Genomic DNA, 18,808 nt, shown 5'->3' with positions numbered 1-18,808 from the left:
TATACCAAGCCATTGTGTACATCATTTCCACTACATTTTCACTGAAGAAAAACAACAACGACGTAATAATGAGGAGAGATTTTGGGCTTAGTATAAAAATAAGACTTGGTTCAAATAAGTGAAGGATTATCAAAGCTTTTGAATATACCATGATTTTTGGCTTAATATTATAAGCGAGCCAAGATATTATAGTTTGTTCAAACAACCAAAATTAAAAGGAACCATTTCTTGGCATTTCTTGATGCCTGATCATCATTCCCCCTTATCTATCTTTCTCTCTTTGAAAGATTTAGTGTCCCTAACAAAGGCAGATTATCTCTGTTCCAGTACTCTGATAATAATAATAATAATAATAATAATAATAATAATAATAATAATAATAATAATAATAATAATAATACCAACAACAACAACAACAACAATAATAATAATGATGAAGTTCTGGAGGCAGGTTGTTCCACTGGTTAATTGTTCTAACAGGAAGTTTCTCCTTAGTTCTAGGCTGCTTCTCTCCTTGATTAGTTTCCATCCATTGCTTGTCCTGCCTTCAGCTGCTTTGGAGAATAAGATAAAAAGATTGATTAATGTATGCATGTATGATACTGATGAAATCTAAAAATATGGGTAGGTAGGAAGTGGGGTGGCAATTGTATTTAGTGTGGTTTTTCGATGATATCAAGTAGGAAAAAAATAGGGGAGACGATGTGGTGACTCCCACACATATAAAGTACATCCAACTTTTTATTATTGGCTAGGTTATCTTCACAGCAAAACTGATTCAGACTAGACAGTGTAATAGTTGTAGTGTAAAACTAAATTGGTTCTTTTCCTGTGCATTGAGATCTGCTTATACTCCCCTATGTATTTTCTTTCTATTGGCTGCTTACCCATCTGTAAAATGGATTTGATAACATCCACTTCCAAGGTTCTCTGCACAAAGCACAAAATGAATATATAGTGAGGGATTTAGAAACACAGAATGCAATCCTTTCTTTCTTCATTCCAGGAAGGTATACTTACACATTCCCTATTCATTCCTATCCTAAAGGAACCCTTGGTGTAAACCCACAGTCCTTGCCTAAATGCACATTAAGAGGTTTCACCCATTGGCATTCTGATCAGCCGAAAACAAATTTCCTGTTGGCTATTTGGCACAGGCTGTCTCTGGGTGATATTTCAGATTTATTTCCACAACTTATTGCACATTCATAGGTGGGGAAGGGGGTGTCCTTGCAGAAAATTGCCAGAGGAAATGGATTTTGTTTTCTTTTGGTGGCAGAACAATTTTACACCTGTCACCCAACTGTCTGATGAGAAGGATTAGGACAGATGTATTGCAAGTATCCATAGGAAGTAGGAGAGGGCTTGATGCAACCATTGCTTTTGATATATCAATGATTAGGTTGCACAGGTGCACATGAAACTTTTAGATCTGTAATGGCTGTTATTCATAACGATTTTATGGTAACTTCAGATTTAGCATCAGACTGTCTCTGAAAGCCTGTGGTTTAGATTCAGAAGGAAGAGCAGGAGAAAGGAAATTGCTTTTGTAAACTATACACAGGTGGAATCCCTGATCACTAGCTAAGTTGTATCTTTCCCCCCCAAATTATTAAATGAACTATTTACTGCATGCAGAGAAAATGAAATGGAATGACCTGGTAACAGAAGTAAAACCAGGATGTAAAACAATGTTCTCAACCTTTGAGGTAGATCAGATCAGAAACAGGATGCTAGGAATGTTACTTTAATGTAGTAGGGCATGATAACAGAATTCAAAGTTTCTCTCTGCTCTGTCCTGTACCAAACAGAATCAAGGTAAGGGCTATTTTGAGGTTTTTTTCTCAAGCTTCCTAATTTCTCAGGACCGAGTTGCCATTTCAGTTTCCTTCATGTTTCCTGCCTTCCAAATACACCTTGACATTCTTTTACAGATGGACAAATTTATGTAATCTTGCATAAAGTATGTTTTGTAAATTTTTGTCATAATTAATAGAATAAATCATGGTTTTAAAAACTGTTTTCGTAAGCTATAATTTGTATTCAGTGTTGTTTCTTTGCAAGTATGAATGTGTGCCTTTGGCCTATTTGTCCTACACCCCAGTTTCCTAACTGTAGTTCTTTTAAATATGCAACAATTGGTTGTTCTTGCACAACGTATTAAGCAATAACCTAGGGTATATAAAATAATCCAGGCTCTGTGATGTGCAAATGCAGACTTCAGCAAACCCACAGTGAGAAGGTGTCATGCTGCTGCATTTGGGTGACTATGTGAATCGATGGGTGAATTTGTGATTTGAAGAAACTAAGCTGCTCGAAGATGGAAGCAGCCAAGCACATCTGACCCATGGCTAGCTTGAAAGTCTGAAATTCCTTTAGATGGAAAAAAAAAATAGCTGGCAAATTCATAAATGTTTCACAAGGCGGTTGAATGTTGTAGGCGGTAAGCCTTTGTATTTCAAACTGACTAATTATAAATATTGATGGTGTTTCTTATCTGAACATGGTCATAAATGATTTAAGATGTCTTTCCATTGGAATGTGGAAAGTGAACTTTCTTCCTGGTTTTTAAACATTGTAGCTATTTCTTGGGCAGAAGTGGTTAGTGTGTTTGCATATGGGAGAGAGAACATTCACGCAAAAATACACACAGTCTGTTGCAATTAGTGTCTGCAAAATTGCAGAGTGAGAGACGGCATAAATATACTGTGGGATGTTGGATCTCTAATGATGGAGGCATTTGATCTTTGACTGGATTGCTAAGAATAATGCCAAGCATGAATAGATGGGTCCAAGACAAAAGCTGAATATGATTTCAGGTTTCTTAGATTTGACAGAAATGTGTGGAGATGTTTCCAACCCAGGTGCTGTAGGTAGTCAAGGGTTGACTTCAAGTAAATTAGGTACAACAGAATCATATGCACGAATTAGATTGTAAGCTTTTCAAGTATTTGGAAAAGTGGTAGTTTTTGAGATCTTGATAGGTAAAAGAAATGAATCACCATAGGTAATTCTTCTGTGTCATCCCTAATGCAGTTCTACATTATTTATTCACTACCACAAGGTGTGGGGTTCCCCCTTTCAAGTCTACTCATGCTTAGACCCAAAGGTGCAACTGGACAGTTCGTTGAATGTGTTTCGCTTCTCAACCGAGAAGCTGCTTCGGTTCTGACTTTTCAGTTCTTCAGTCAGAACCGAAAAAGCTTCTTCTTGGATGAGAAGTGAAATGTCTTCAAGGAAGAACAAAGAAAGTCCAATTACCTCTTGAAAAAGCACCTTTGGGACAACCATGACTTGGATGACTGAGAATCTCCATAGGCATTTAGTCATGCATAGGTATTTCTGACCCATGCAGGACTGCCTTTGCTGGATGGCCTTTTAACTCCTGCAGAATAGAGCTGAATTGTGTTTGAGATTTGAGCTCTATCTGCTGAATTAGCTAATAAATATTGTCTGAGTTTTAATAAATTCAGGATTGATCAAGATCTTGGAGAGCAAACATATGCAGTCTGGCTAACCTCTCACAAGAGCTGTTTTTCCAGCCAAGTTGTGTAGGTAGTTGAAGTCTTAATAAGACATATGGACTCTGATAAGCCAGTAATCCAGCCTGCATTATCTTCCAGGTGATTTATCTTCCTAAGGTGATTCTGCAGATGTATGACTACATCTTCAGTCAAAAAAAGGTCCAGAATAAGATATTAAAGGTTCTCTTTGAAAACTGTGGCTTTACAAAATGTGGTAGATTTTGGTAGCTTTTGTACTGAAGTGAAACCATTGTAGAATTTCAATATTTAAGGGACTAGGATCAGCAATAGTGAATGATAGATAGATAGATAGATAGATAGATAGATAGATAGATAGATAGATAGACAGATAAATAGATATAGATATAGATATAGATATAGATATAGATATAGATATAGATATAGATATAGATAGTTATATAGATTCAATGCACATATTAATTATTCATCTTACCATGGATATCAGTTATCTGGGCTGATATTTCATTTCTACTTCTTCAATTGGCAAAGGGAGAAAGGGATCTGTGAGAGTGATCCCTGTGGAAATATGTTACAAGTAGTCCTCAACTTACAGCCACAACTGAGCCCAAAATTGATGTGGCTAAGTGAGAAATTTGTTAAGTGACTTTCACTCCATTTTACAACCTTTATTGCCACGGTTGTGAATCACTGCAATTATTAAATTAGTAACACAGTTGTTAATTCCCCATTGATTTTGTTTGTCAGAAGGCCCCAGAGGGGGATCACATGACCTCGAGACACTGAAAATGTCATAAATATGGGCAGTTGCCAAGGATCTGAATTTTGATCACCCGATCATGGGGATGCTGCAATGGTCTTAAGTGTGAAAAACAGTGATCAGTCACTTTTTCCAGTGCTGTTGTAACCTCATATGGCCAATAAATGAACTGATTTAAGTTGAGGACTATCTGTGTTTAGTAAAACCCAGAAGAAATGCAATGTACCAGCCATACTTTTAGAACCGGTCATTTCTGGATGCAATGGTGTACGAGATTTCTTTCTGCAGAATTTTCACTCTTGACAGCAAGATGCTATAACATCCTTAACAAGTCATTATGGATCAGCTGCTATAGATTCCAGTGACATGCTTTGAAATTTGGAAATTTGCAGCGCCATGCGCATCGGCCTCCCCCTTGACATTGTTAAGATGTTGTCTGCTCATTGCGCTGTCACACAGAGCAACGTGTTAAAACTGTGTACCTTCTTTCAGGCCTTGACACTGAACAGGTGCCTTTCCACACTCACAATGATATTGTTTGCTACAAGCTGATATCAGAAAGTAATATCTGTTTCAATAGCAACAACATCTTTTTTAAAAAATGAAATTTCTTTCTTTCTTTTTTTGACATCGTCTTACTGTATCACACTTGTAAAGTTACTATCTTGGCAACCCAATTATAATCTGGAGCACCACCAAAATGAAACAAAATCAGTATCTCCTCTGGCATCTAAGAGAAGAGACAGCAGCAGTCTCAGAATGCTTTATTCTGCCTCTGGAGCAAGCTGAACATTTAAGCCAGCTTGCAATGTCTGGGTAGATGAATTAAAACACATTTTACTGTATTTTCTTTTCCCCGCCCTTTTCATGGCACTTGTCAAGTTTCTTTATGCATCAAAGAAGTCCTGTGACCCAAAGGCCTGTCAGCTGGCTGTGATATACTGTATTTGCCAGAGGACAGCGTCAATCCGCTTTTGACCACAATGCTCCCTTTTTGATTGTAAATGGTGCCAGGCTGAAATTTCTTCAAATATGTTTTTAGTTGTTGCTTCCAGGGAAAAGGACAAGGACTTTTAACAATTATTTTTTTTTCCTCATTCACCCTTTAGGAGGTGGAATGTCATAAAACAAGACATTTCCCTGCTCTCTGCCGTTTTACTTGTGACAACACTGAAAGCTTCTCTCTCTCTCTCTCTCTCTCTCTCTCTCTCTCTCTCTCTCTCTCTCTCTCTCTCTCTCTCTCTCTCCCTCTCTCTCTCTCTCTCTCTGTGTGTGTGTGTGTGTATTACCTCCTCCTCCCACTCATATAGTATGGGTATTCCTTGACTTAATAACAATTCAAAGTTTGAATAACCGTTCAAAGTTCAAAGTTATAACGGCACTGAAAAAGGTGACTTATGGCCATTTTTCACAACTATGACCATTGCAGCATCCCCATGGTCACGTGATTTACATTCGGATGCCTGGCAGCTGATTCGTATTTATGATGGTTGCAATGTCCCAGGGTCATGTGATCGCCTTTTGCGACCTTCTGACAAGCAAAGCCAATGGGGAAGCCAGTTTCACTTAACAACCGTGTTACTAATTTAACGATTGCAGTGATCCACTTAACAACTGTGGCAAGAAAGATCGTAAAATGGGGCAAAACTCACTTAACAAATTTCTCACTTAGCAACATAAATTGTGGTTGGGTGTTGAGGACTACCTGTATTTGGATCACTCTAAATGCAGCAATGACTTTGACAAACCATATTGGTTAAAGAAAGGTGTTGGATAATGTTAGAGAATAAAACCACAGGCTAAAATCATGTGACTGTTAACTTCTCAGGCTGTAAAATATGATGTGTTCACCTCTGCTTCCCCTCCATCTGTTATAATTCCTTGCTGTCTTTATAAGCTGAAAAACAAATCAGCATGCATGTTCCTTTGCTGACCGGCATAGCTGTTTCCGTTATTGTCAATCTTTGGTAAATACCATATCCCTGAAGGCTTTAGTAAATCCGTGTATTAATGGTACAAAGGTTTCAGGGATTTGCGATGACATCAAATCTCTCCCTTCCATCAACATCTTAAGTAATTTCAAAGAGCAAATGCAAAAGGGGATAGCGGGGCCAGGTGTCCTAATTAAGACCCATAGATAAGACCCATCTGGTGCCCTTTTCTTATCTGAATAATGATTATATGTGCATTTTTACTAATATTCTTTCTTGCACATTATTTTGATAATCCTACAGCAAATAAATTCTTGTGGGCTTCAGAGTGGGTAGGTAAGATTTTTTTGCCATATTTTTCTGTCATCTGTTCATAAAAAAATATTGTGAAAAGGGGGGGGATGGAGGCTCTAACTATGCATCAGATTAAAAAAGGCAGGTGGATGTCCCTTGGAAAGTCCTATTTAAGAAGCTTTTTGACACTTATTTTATGGTCAGCCAGGGAGTTATACTGTCTTTAAGCTGTAGGAACCTTTTTTTTTAAATGATTTCATTTTATATCTAATGGTGGTGTTGAGCTTTGAACCCAAATGCCAAGGATAAATGGACTTTACAGGATCAATTGGACTTATACAATGGCTGTTGAAGACTTTCAGGGGAAAGTTGACATAATAGGCAGAATTGTGATTCAGTACCATGGACAGCTCAGTGAATCAGACTTAATATGCATCCTCCCAACTAATATGATGGAAGAGAACTCTTCATGTTTTGGAGCTCATAAGCATACTTGGAATTTTGAGTGTGCCAAATAATTGCCACGTGTTGGGGAAGGTAATCACAAATCTGATATTTTCTGGAAGGGATACTGATATAACTGCTCTCTGCTACTACATCTAGAATAGCTCTTGCTCTCCAATATTTCTTCATATCATCCAGGATGCTGTTTTTATCTTGTAGCACTAGCAACAGCACTTAGACTTATGTACCTCTGCATAATTTACAACATCCTCTAAGCGGTTTACAGAATCAGCCTATTGCCCCCAGCAATCTGGGTCCTCATTTTACCAACCTCAGAAGGATGGAAGGCTGAGTCAACCTTGAAATGGTGAGGATAAACCTCCTGGCAGTGAGCTGAATTAGCCTGCAATACAGCATTCAAACCCCTGCACCATCACGGTTCTGTAGCTCACCATTGTCTTCTAAACAAAGCACCAAGCTACTGTTCTTCTTCTTGTTGTTGTTAAGATATACATAAAGCCTGAAGACTTTCTTTTAGAATGAAGGTGATACTGAAAAGTGAGATTGTTTTGCAATGTGATACATTCCCATTTTTCAATTATTTTATTTGCTTACTTGTGAGAGACAATTTGATGTTGTGGTTAAGTAACTTGGAGAGCTTTGGAGAATTTTACTCCTATTTTAGGCACAAAGTCAGCCAGGTGTCCCTGGGCCAGTCGCTTTCTCTCAGCCCAAGAAAGGAGGCAGCGGCAAGCTACTCTGAAATCTTGCCCAGAAAACTGCAGAAACTGGTCCAGATAATGAGAAGGAGTTAAAAAGGACTTGAAATCACCTCAAACTTTCCACCATTTCCTCATTTCTCAGTTATATTTGCTTCCTTACTTTATCAGCTTATTTATAGGCTGCTCCAATCTACTGGTTCTAATGGTAGCGCCCCCCCCCCCAATATATAACTGGGATTAAGAACATACAAACAAAACAGTAACTAGAAACATTATTATGGAACTGGGAATTGTGATTAAAAACATTAACAGTAATAAAAATATGGCTACTCTTCCAGCAATACAATTGTCTAGCTTCCTTGGTTTGAAAGAACAACCAGGTTTGGTTGTTTGGCCATCTCTGTCTTAGGAAAACAGTATTATTCAGTGGATCGCTAAAATAAAACTGTAAGCACAAACACTTATTTGAGAGTGGAAGGGTTGAGGAGGCTTCTTGTAACTTCAGTTTGGGTTAGATGCGATTCCAGCCTTTTCCCCTGAAACATTGTGGGGCCATTAATTTCCAAAGTGTTCATATTGTGTGACTAGGTGTAGGCACGTAGTGCTATGCAAAAGAAGAAAAAAAAACTATCCTGCATTTGTTTCTCTCGGCTTTCATTCAATTGGATTAAAACATGCTTTTGAATTCTTTTTATGTGTTTTCAGTGATGACAGCCAACCCACCTGAATTGCTCTTTTGACATTGCGACGGAGAAAGCAGAAAGAGCACATCTTTATGAAAACAAATGATAAAATTAAAACCAATGGAAATAATATTATCTTTATTTCCTCCCTTCTCTTCTCCCCTTCTTAAATATAGGAAGGGATTTTTTTTGTTTTGTTTTGGGTTTTTGTTTGTAAAGAAAACTTTACCTGGCATAAATTGGTCTTGCCCAAATCAGTAGCTCTAAGGAAGACACATTTTAAATCGGCACCAGATTTTTTAAAGCTGAATTTTAAAATGTCTTTAAAAAGACTGTAGAAAACATTAGACATTCCATTAGCAAAGCAGTACATTCCAATTGTTATTGCTTGATACACTTTGATCTGGTGGCTTTCAACCATTTATATGGCTCTATAAAACTGAACACCATGTTATTGTATAAAATGTGCTGTAGGACATCCCTAAGAGAAGCAAGAAAGGGAATTTAGTCATAACAAAAACATTGTTCTCTGAAAAGTTGTTGAACTAAAGAACAACTGGTATTTCCAAGGAAAAGCAGATAGTGAATGCACTATTGGCCATAAATTTTAAACAAAAATCAAGGTTTTATTTGTGGACTCTGCCTTGCAGAAAATTGATGCAAGCATGGAAGTCAAACTCACATACAATTGTAACAAAACCTATCCATTTTAAGGTAGACTGTATTACTATATATGAAGTGAAATTCCATTCTTCTTAAAATCAGAGTAAATACAAATCACCAAGTAAATTGAACTAGGAGTCAATATTGAAAAATTAAAATAGAAGAAAAAAAACATTTTCTGCTGCATTGGTTGTCCACCTCACCAGACATTGAGGGAGATGACCCGTTTAAACTTTCCAGTGTTTTCTGATTATGCATTATATTTCATTTCTCTCTCTCTCTCTCTCTCCCTCTCTCTCTCTCTCTCTCTCTCTCTCTCTCTCTCTCTCTCTCTCTCTCTCTCTCTCCTGCATAAGTAAGCATTAATTTACCTTTTCATGTTTTCCCCCAGAAACTTAAGGAGATCCAGAGGGCAAACCCTAATGTGTTTATGATAGATATGTTGAGTTCACATGCTATGCTAAGCATAATTGTATTGTTTTGGATTGGGAAATGGCATGTACTGTATGAACAAGCTATTGCGTTTTGGAAATAGTTGTTCAATGCTCTATCTGAACATGATGGAAGTGTTCAATTCCTTAAGAGAACTGATATCCAGAAGATAAAGGTAAAGGTTCCCCCACACATGCGTGCTAGTCGTTCCCGACTCTAGGGGCCGGTGCTCATCTCCATTTCAAAGCCGTAGAGCCAGTGCTTGTCCGAGGACGTCTCCGTGGTCATGTGGCCGGCATGACTAGGTGCCAAAGGTGCACGGAACGCTGTTACCTTCCCACCATAGTGGTCCCTATTTTTCTACTTGCATTTTTACGTGCTTTCGAACTGCTAGGTTGGCAGAAGCTGGGACGGGTAACAGGCGCTCACTCTGCTACGCGGCACTCGGGATTCAACCCGCCAAACTGCCGACCTTCTGATCGACAAGCTCAGCGTCCTAACCCACTGAACCACCGCCTCCCTCTATCCAGAAGATACTCATTGCCTTGAATTGGGATTAATGGAAGATCTTTCTATGGTGTGACATCCTCTTTTTGTTGTTGTTGTTTTTACAGGAACTGACACCAGTGAAACCCTCCCAGAATCTGTCCCATCTGCTCCTGGTACGCTTCCCCATTTCATGCAAGAACCGGATGATGCATATATAATTAAAAGCAATCCAATTGTACTACGCTGCAGAGCCATGCCAGCGATGCAGATCTTCTTTAAATGCAATGGGGAGTGGGTTCATCAAAACGAGCATGTCTCGGAGGAGAGCATGGACAAAATCACAGGTAAGTGGTAAATAACCTTATGCTAGGGCTTGCCAGTCTTCACCCAATCCATCCATCCATTTGGAATTTTGAAAGCAAGTTAAAATGGCTGCCAAAGCAAGGGCTTGCCCACTCACAATCTGTTCTGTACCAGCCTGCTACCGGCCCTGCAGAAAAAGCAGGGACAACCCCTTTACAAACGGCAAGAGGCTGGAATTAAGCCTGCCAAATTTATTAACATAAAACAGAGCAAAACAAGGTACCAACCATGAAACAGGAGCTATGAAACAGGAACTATTCAAGCGGTTGCCTTCAGCAAACCAGCCCTCCCATGCATTCCCCTTTTATACAGTTCAGGGTGTGGCTTCTCTCTGCCTCCTTCTGAGGTGCCCCATTGCCTTCCTCTGTTTACTCCTGATTGACTGCCTCCTGCGTCGGGCATCCTTGAACAGGGCCAGCTGTGGGTCATCTTCATCCACGCTGTCAGGCTCACACAGCTGGGTCTCCGTCGTGACCAGGTGGGAGGGGCCTGGCTGAGGGCTCTGCGGAGCCTCAAGGCCATCATCAGCAAGCTCTTCAACACTCCCCTCCTCCTCTGAGTCGTCCAACCCAACTGCCGAACCCACAGGCTGACCCTGAAGCACAACACAATACGGCTGCCCTGAGGGACATAACTGAGCACAAAGGATTGATACATTTATTTTTCAGTTGCTTTCAGATTTATTTTTTATAAAATATATGATTGGGCCAGGGCTCTGGCAACTAACAAGAAGTGTGGACTCTGCATCAGAAAGGTATCATGTTGGAGACTTCAGCCCTATACTCATTAACTTACAAGTGTATTAGAATTGCAGATAAATGGTAAAAAAAAAATGGGTGACTTTATCAGGGGTCTTCAAACTCGGCCCTTTTATGACTTGTGGACTTCAACTCCCAGAATTCCTAGGCCAGCGTGCCTGGCCGAGGAATTCTGGTAGTTGAAGTCCACAAGTCATAAAAGGGCCGAGTTTGAAGACTGCCTGCTTTAGATCATATTCTTGAACCTTAGTCAATATCATGGTTTGTTTATTTGCTTTATCTCCCATGTTAGCTAGGGGAAATGCTGTATCAACATCTCCCTTTCCACAAGGCATTGGGCCATTATGAAGTTACATAGAGAGCCAGTTTAGTTCAATGCTTAAGGCATCAGGAGACTGCCTTAGCTATGAAAATCAGTTGGGTGACTTTGGACCAGTAATCAGAGAGACTGAGTTTTAATCCTGCCATAGCCAAGAAACCCACTGGGTGACTTTCAGCCAATCCCCAGGTGACTGTGAGTTCTAGTCCTGCCGTAGGCATGAAAGCTGGCTGGCTGATCTTGGGCCAGACTTTCTCTCTCAGCCCAACTCACTTCACAGGTTTGTTGTTGTGGGGAGAATAAGAGGAAGAAACTTGTTGGATATAGTTTTAGCTTTGAGATATTTGTAAAAATAATAAAGGTGTGATATAAATTAAATAAATGGAGAAACATAATTTTCTGGTAAAAATAAATAAATAAAAAATACCTGCCAAGAGAGGAATTTTAAGTCAGTGAGCTAGATGGGTGGGTGGGAAACCCTGACAATTGCAACACATTTTTGTTATCTTCTAGCAAATTCTATATATTCCTGGTTACTTAGAAACATCTTGATAAGTATCACAAATCAATTTAATGGTAGAGTTAACTTATAATTTCAAATTCTGTGTCACTATGACTCCCCCACTCTTCTACCTCAGCTTCCAAGATTGCTAAGCAACTCTGCATCTCGGAAATAAGACATTTTGTAAAGCCGGTGAGGTGGAATGAGGGAAGCAGGTACATTTAGAGAGTGCCACATTCTAGTAGGTGTTAGTCATATGCAATACAGTTGCTACTGATTGTGTTGCTGGTTGTGGGGTTTGAAAGTTTGCTTTCAAAGTCAGACTATTATACACTGTATGTGAAACAATGCTGGTAAAGAACATGCAAAAATATTCATTTAATCATGACTTTCAGAACAAAAGGAACAAGGCACCGTTCCTTTAATTATCCACATTTAAATTACCAGCACAACTATTTCAGCTAACGGGCATCTAATCTTTTGAAACAGATGAAAACTCACAAACTCACTTGTTCTAGTAACTGAGGCTGTGTAGTTCCTTTTGTGTCATGAGCTGTTTGATGCTCCTTTTCAATTTTTATCTCATGATATTGAGATACAAGTTGCATCTCAAGACTGCAGTGCCTAAAATTTGCCAGCCTGGGATTTCAAAATATAGAAAGTATATAGATCAAGGTTCACTCTCACAGCAGGTGAAAACATGGCAACTACTAACAGATCTAATAGGACCCAATATACCATAAGTACTAGCATACCGAGGCTGTTTTTAATGACAGCAATAAACAATTTTATTGGTTAGTTCATCTGATCACATCAAAAACCTATAAGCTATAAAAAAAAAGATATAAAACCAATGCAGAGAAAACGGAAGGACAAATTTATAATAAATTGTAACTCCTGCTATCAACCCCAATCCATTCTAGGTAGTGTGGAGTTAAAGAAATCTCCTGATTTGACTGCTTCTTTTCAATTTTAGACACATATGGTGGTATTGGATAGTGGACTCACCCGTGGTGAATGTCTATGGAGATTCTCAGTTATCCAAGTCATGGTTATTTATTTATTTATTATTTATTTATTAATGTAATTTGTATACCGCCCTTCTCCCGAAGGACTCAGGGCGGTGAACAGGGCAATACATAATAAAAAACAAGATACAAAAATTAAAAAGTAATTAAACAGCAATGCCCATAATAAATTAATACAGATTAAAAAGTTAAGATCAATTAACTTTGGTTATGCCAAAGGTGTATTTTCAAGAGGCAAATGGACTTTGTTTTTCCTTGAAGGCATTTTGCTTCTCATTCAAGAAGCTCTTCAATTGAGAACTGAAGAAGCTTCTTGGATGAGAAACGAAACGTCTTCAAGGAAAACCAAAACCCAGTTGCCTTTTGGGATCACCAATGATGATTTTTTTTCTATCCCTCTGGTAGGGTATATTTTTGGTCCAGAGAGGGGGAAAAACATAGCAATGGACCACTTTGGAGGAGAATTCAAAGGGAAAAGGTGTTGCAGAGTTTGGTGGTAACAACTGATAGAAGAGAATAGAAGAGTTCAGGATTGAAATGAGGGTCCTTGGTACTCTCTAAGCTTGGTTGTTTTCTTGCAGACATTTTATTACCAAACTAGGTAACATCATCAGTGCTAGCAATAAACAATTTCTCAAAGAAGCTGTGAGGTTGTTTTTTTTCCACTTGGATTTGGGCAACAACACCAAGCATTCTTCAGGTGAAGTGTATTAAGTTTAAAGAGATTACCACAGCCCTATCATGGGTTCCTGCACATAGCCTAGATCAGCGGTCTCCAACCTTTTGGGCACCAGGGACCAGTTCTGTGGAGAGGTGTTTTTCCGCAGACAAGGGGGAGCATGGTTTTTTATGCTGCCTGAATCCCGCTTATGTGGCTTTGCTTGTTTTTGCTGTCTGGTTGCTGGCATGCCATGATCTGATGCCAGTCCACAGACGAGGGGTTGGTGTTCCCTGGCCTAGATCATCTTTTCTCCTTCAAATCAGGACTGCCTGCACAAAACATATTGTGTCAGCGGTGTGTGCATGAGAAAATGCGAATGTATGTACATAGTGTATGGGACTTGGGAACATTTTTACTGGCTTCTTGCCAAGAACTCACCAATATTGTTGAAAAGAAAACAATGGGTACTAAAATAGAAGCAATGGGGATTGATGTGCCATATTGGGGAGGAGAATAACAGATTTGGAAGGGACCTTGGAGGTCTTCTAGTCCAACCTCCTGCTCAAGTGGGAAACCCTGTACCATTTCAGACTAATGGTTGTCCAGTCTCTTCTTCAAAACCTCCAGTGTTGGGGTGTGGGGATTCTATTTGTTTGCGCTAAGGATCCCGTGCTTTGTTTGTGACAGAAAGGCAAATGGATAACAATCTCTCTTAGTAGAACTATCCAAATGGTGTCTCTGTGTGTGTGTGTGTGTGTGTTTGACACACACAGAGAGATTTCTGTTCAGGTGAAATGCTTCTTGTTTCAAGTAACAGATAGCTTTAGAATTACTCGTTGAACCCTGGTTGTGAACTCAGGTTGTGAAACTTGAGGGAAAAAAATCGCTTACATGATTTTTTGATTCTTATTTTTTGATTCTTATTTTTTTGTGGGAGCTATAATAGAAGAGGTGCCTCATATATTAGGAGAGAATGTTGCAGTGATCAGTAGGCTGAGAAAACTAAAACAGGGGTAAATGAAAACTTTTTTTAAAAAAAAATCTGAAATACTTCATTGACAATCCCTCTTTCTTCTGAACTCTGGATATAGTATCTGCTCCATCTCCTTCTTTGTATTGGCATAAATCTGATGCTTAAGAAAGCAGGTGCTCACCCTCTAATTAGTTTTCTGAGAATGGAAAGCAGATGGATTTGCATCAGGTTTGTTGCAAGTAGGAAGAGTGATGTGATTGGCTTTGGCACATACCCAACTTGCAATTCAATTCACATTTACTTCTAGAGTCCTTGCCAATTGCTCTGTAGTAGCCCAGCAAATGTTGCTTATTGCAGTCTGGGCATGTAAGAATATCTCAGTGAAGCAATCACATTAACACTTTTCTCAGCAGGATGATCCCTGCATGAATGCCATATACAGCCAGTCTCATATATATATATTCTCTATCCAAGCCCTGATGTTGACCTTTTCTATGTAATATTGGCAAAATTAGTTAATTCTCCTACAGTTTTCTTCTCAATTTTGTTTCTGGACAATAATGCATACATTTCTTTCATTGTGAGTGCTGCGTTTCTTTGCCTGTTAGATCGGTGCGACCTTTTATTTTATTAGAAAAGTTTTGAAAGGATGAATTCAGTGTGTTATTTAGCCTTGATAACATAACATCACATGACATGCTGTAAAAAAAATGACCAAAAAAATTTGGAAGGAGTTTTGGATAGATGGACTAATAGTACTTTCCCAATTTCTCAATATACTGTAATTCTCTTGGCCAGTCTCCATACTCAACATATCCAATATTCTTCAGTATTTTCCAAAAACAATCAGATCCCGCAATTCTGAAATATAACTCAAAACAACAAGGACATCCTTCACTCGAAAACATTTACCTAGACATCTACCTATAGGTGTGGCTCATTCTTACCACACCAAACTACGATATATTATGGTGGCCCAGTCTGATCAAAGAGCATCAGCTCATATTTGTATTGTTCCTTGAGATACCAAGATTTTTTTTTGCCTCTTGATCTGAATGTTTCCATGATTAAAAGAGTATTTGTTAAGGGTTTAAAATATATTGAAACTTTTAAACCTATTTTAAATGAGTGTGCTTCAAATTGGCTATAAACCATTCCAATTTCTATTTTCCCAATGGTATGAGACCTGCTAAGAGTAAGTAAAGTTTCCTTGTCTGATATAAAAAGATTATAGCAATAACTGCTGTCAGCATTTTTCTCATTTAAACAAATAAAGCTGACAAATGATGAAGCTCGGTGTGGCACTGTTATGTTTAAGCACATGCTGGGCAGTTATTCATCCTCTCCCAGCATAAGTTTGTCTGTTGCTAAAGCACCCAGCCAGTACAGAACACTTATTAGCATAGCAGTTCAAGAAGCAATAAAAATTTCATATTCTTTTAGGCTATGCTGATGACGAAGGATGATGGTTATAATTTGCACAATAATTTAAATGCCTGGGCAACTCCCGTGAATTGGATTTACATAAGATATCAGAGAACAATGCTGGTTTTCCATTTGTAATGCATTGATTCTTAAATTGATGAGGAATACTAGTCATGCAATTGCCTTTATTCAAGGCAGAAGAGACCTGTAATGGAAAGAAATAGCAAAATGTTTTCTCTTGCAAATAGCCCAACCTTTAACTTGGCCTACCTTCACTGGTTTTGTTTTATTATAATGTTTATGGAAGGAGAATTGAGGAGAGGGAGGATGACCTCTTTATGTCACATTGTTAAAAGTAGAGCTTATTAACTAAGTGTGTTTTGATGGATTCAGGCATCGCATCAAGCAATAAACAAGAGCTTATATACTTTAGTGGATGGCTTGACAGATGATCCTGAACCAAACAAAAAATAATAATTATGTGAAAGGTGAACCCAGCTAATATGTGTCTTCAACGGGCTCATTGTTCAGTTTCAATCATGTTCACCCATGATTCTTGTCACAATGAACTTGAACAGCCATTCTCCTATTTTCAGCTTAACTTATCTCAAGGGATAGTAAGAAGTAAGTATAGCACCTCAAGGGATGGTAGGAAGGTAGAGTAGAAGCTGCACACTGAGCATTGGAGGAGAAGGGAAGAATAAACATAAAGCAAACTTAAGGGTTAGGATTAGGGTTAGGTTTCTCCAGGACAGGACAACTCCAGAGAGCAGTTTTGATCATTCTTGAAGAAAGATAATTTACTAGATACTTTACTTGTGAGAATTAACTCCAGGAGACAAGTGTCTTTGACTCACGTGAAATGAACTTAGTTTAATTCACATTTCCTACATTCATATAATTTCCTGAAACAAGCTGTCAACTAGAATGTACTTTCACACTGCTTAAACTTTGTTATTCCATTTTCTATTATGCCTCAAAATGGGGGGGGGATGGAAAGCAAACTACACAGGCCACGTTTGTTTATCAATAAATTCATCTCTTGAAATTGAAATTGCTAGCTAAACATATAGGATAATACAATGGCATGGATACAGTGTAGAAAATGGTTACTGTTGGTGGCATTTGATCAAAATATTTATATGGTATCCAGAACTTTTACCCCCAAATTAGCAAATTACCCCCAAAATGATCATGTCTAACTGGAATGTGCTTGCATGCCAAAAACCCTCCATACTTTTTTGGCATGCAAAATTCTTAATAATTTCTAATGCACACAAAACAGCATTTAAGAAGCACATTAAATTGTGTATCAGTCACAATTTAATGGTAGATAGATAGGTAAGTGGAGATAGATAGACAGAGAGAGATTGGAGAGATAGAGAGATGAAAGAAAGAAAAAGAAAGGAAGGAAGGGAAGGAAGGAAGGAAGGAAGGAAGGAAGGAAGGAAGGAAGGAAGGAAGGAAGGAAGGAAGGAAGGAAGGAATCATGCTTTTCTCAATCAACCTAAGAATAATTGTACCAAACAGCCTATCTGAGAAGAAACCCAGAGAAATATTTCACGCAAATGTTTTTCTTCTGATGAATTTGCCAACACATGGAGACAGACTGAAGTGAATTTACTATCATGAAAATGAGAAATTGAATAAAACTGCAATTGACAGATCTGCTTGCACTAATTTATATCTAGAATTTCTGTTTCAATTCAAGGTGTGAATGTTGTATTTAAAAAACAAACAAACTCCTTATTTGCTTTTGGAATATTGATGAGGCATAATATGAGAAAACAACAAGAACGCATTCTTGTACTTTGTTGCTGTCGTTATACAATCTCTCCCAATTCTTGGCCATCTCTTTGCTCTTTAGTGATGACCAAAAATCTTTCTCTCTGTTTGCTCTCCTTAAGAAGGCAAGCAAATCCATATGTCCTATTAAACTACTTTTTTCCTGCATATACATTGTTTTGCATCCAGCCGTAATCAATGTATTTAGTATTTGGTGATTGCAATTTTTGTAGTTTTCTTTGTAGTAAACATGGCAGGGATTCTTCTGGTATTTGTGTGTTTTGATAAATGACACTTTTGGGAGTTGGAGAAGGAGCAAGAATGCTCTGGGTAAGATACGCAAATAACAGATTAACAGAATCGGAAGGAATTCTGGAAGTCTTCTAGTCCAGCCCACTGCTCAAGCAGAAGACACTATATATCCTTCCAGAAAAGTGACTGACCATTGTTTTCTTAAAAGCCTCCAGTGTTGGAGCACCCACAACTTCTATAGGCAAGTCGTTCCACTGATTAATTGTTCTATCAGGAAATTCCTCCTTAGTTCTAGGTTGCTTCTCTCTTTGATTCGTTTCCATCCATTGCTTCTCGTCCTGCCTTCAAGTGCTTTGGAGAATAGCTTGACCTCCTCTTCTTTGTGGCAGCCTCTCTCAGTAAAGATCAGCTCCTGGTGACTGCATGAGAACATCCATATAGTTTTCTTGTCATGAACGCTGTATGGAAATGATTTCCAGGATATTTTCCCCAACTTCTTAGTCTATTCTTGATATTTTCAAATGATCTCTGATCAAGTAAGAACCAGCTCCAGTTCAGCGTAGCTTTTGTAAACTGACCACTGTCAACCAGAAACTGGAAATTGTAGCTCTCCTCCACTCAATATTTCCTACTTCCTACAAAAGAAAAAGAGATAGAGAAAAAGCTAATTAACCAATTAAACTATGGGTTGATCTGGTGTTTCTGAAAGGTTGTATTTCAATTGAGGAACTGTGTGTGACTGATTTTTCAGTTAAAGACATGTGGCTGATCCAGGCTTGGTGCTACACAGAGTAAGGGATGTTTATTCTCTTTTATTGGTT

General features: G+C 38.5%; 1 protein-coding gene across 1 annotated transcript in view; it reads left to right on the top strand.

Moving 5' to 3' along the window:
• Window positions 1-18,808, top strand: part of UNC5D (unc-5 netrin receptor D) — a gene marked incomplete at both ends in the record, with an annotated part of 191,583 nt that overhangs the window by 37,456 nt on the left and 135,319 nt on the right. The window contains one exon of the mRNA XM_083368889.1: window positions 10,047-10,265. Coding sequence (XP_083225015.1) covers window positions 10,047-10,265 — 219 coding nt within the window. The remainder of the gene's footprint in view (window positions 1-10,046; window positions 10,266-18,808) is intronic.

This window comes from Vipera ursinii (genome assembly GCF_947247035.1).
Source record: "Vipera ursinii genome assembly, chromosome: 8".
In the NCBI taxonomy this organism is placed as follows: Eukaryota; Metazoa; Chordata; class Lepidosauria; order Squamata; family Viperidae; genus Vipera; species Vipera ursinii.
This window is presented reverse-complemented; position numbering and strand designations above follow the sequence as displayed.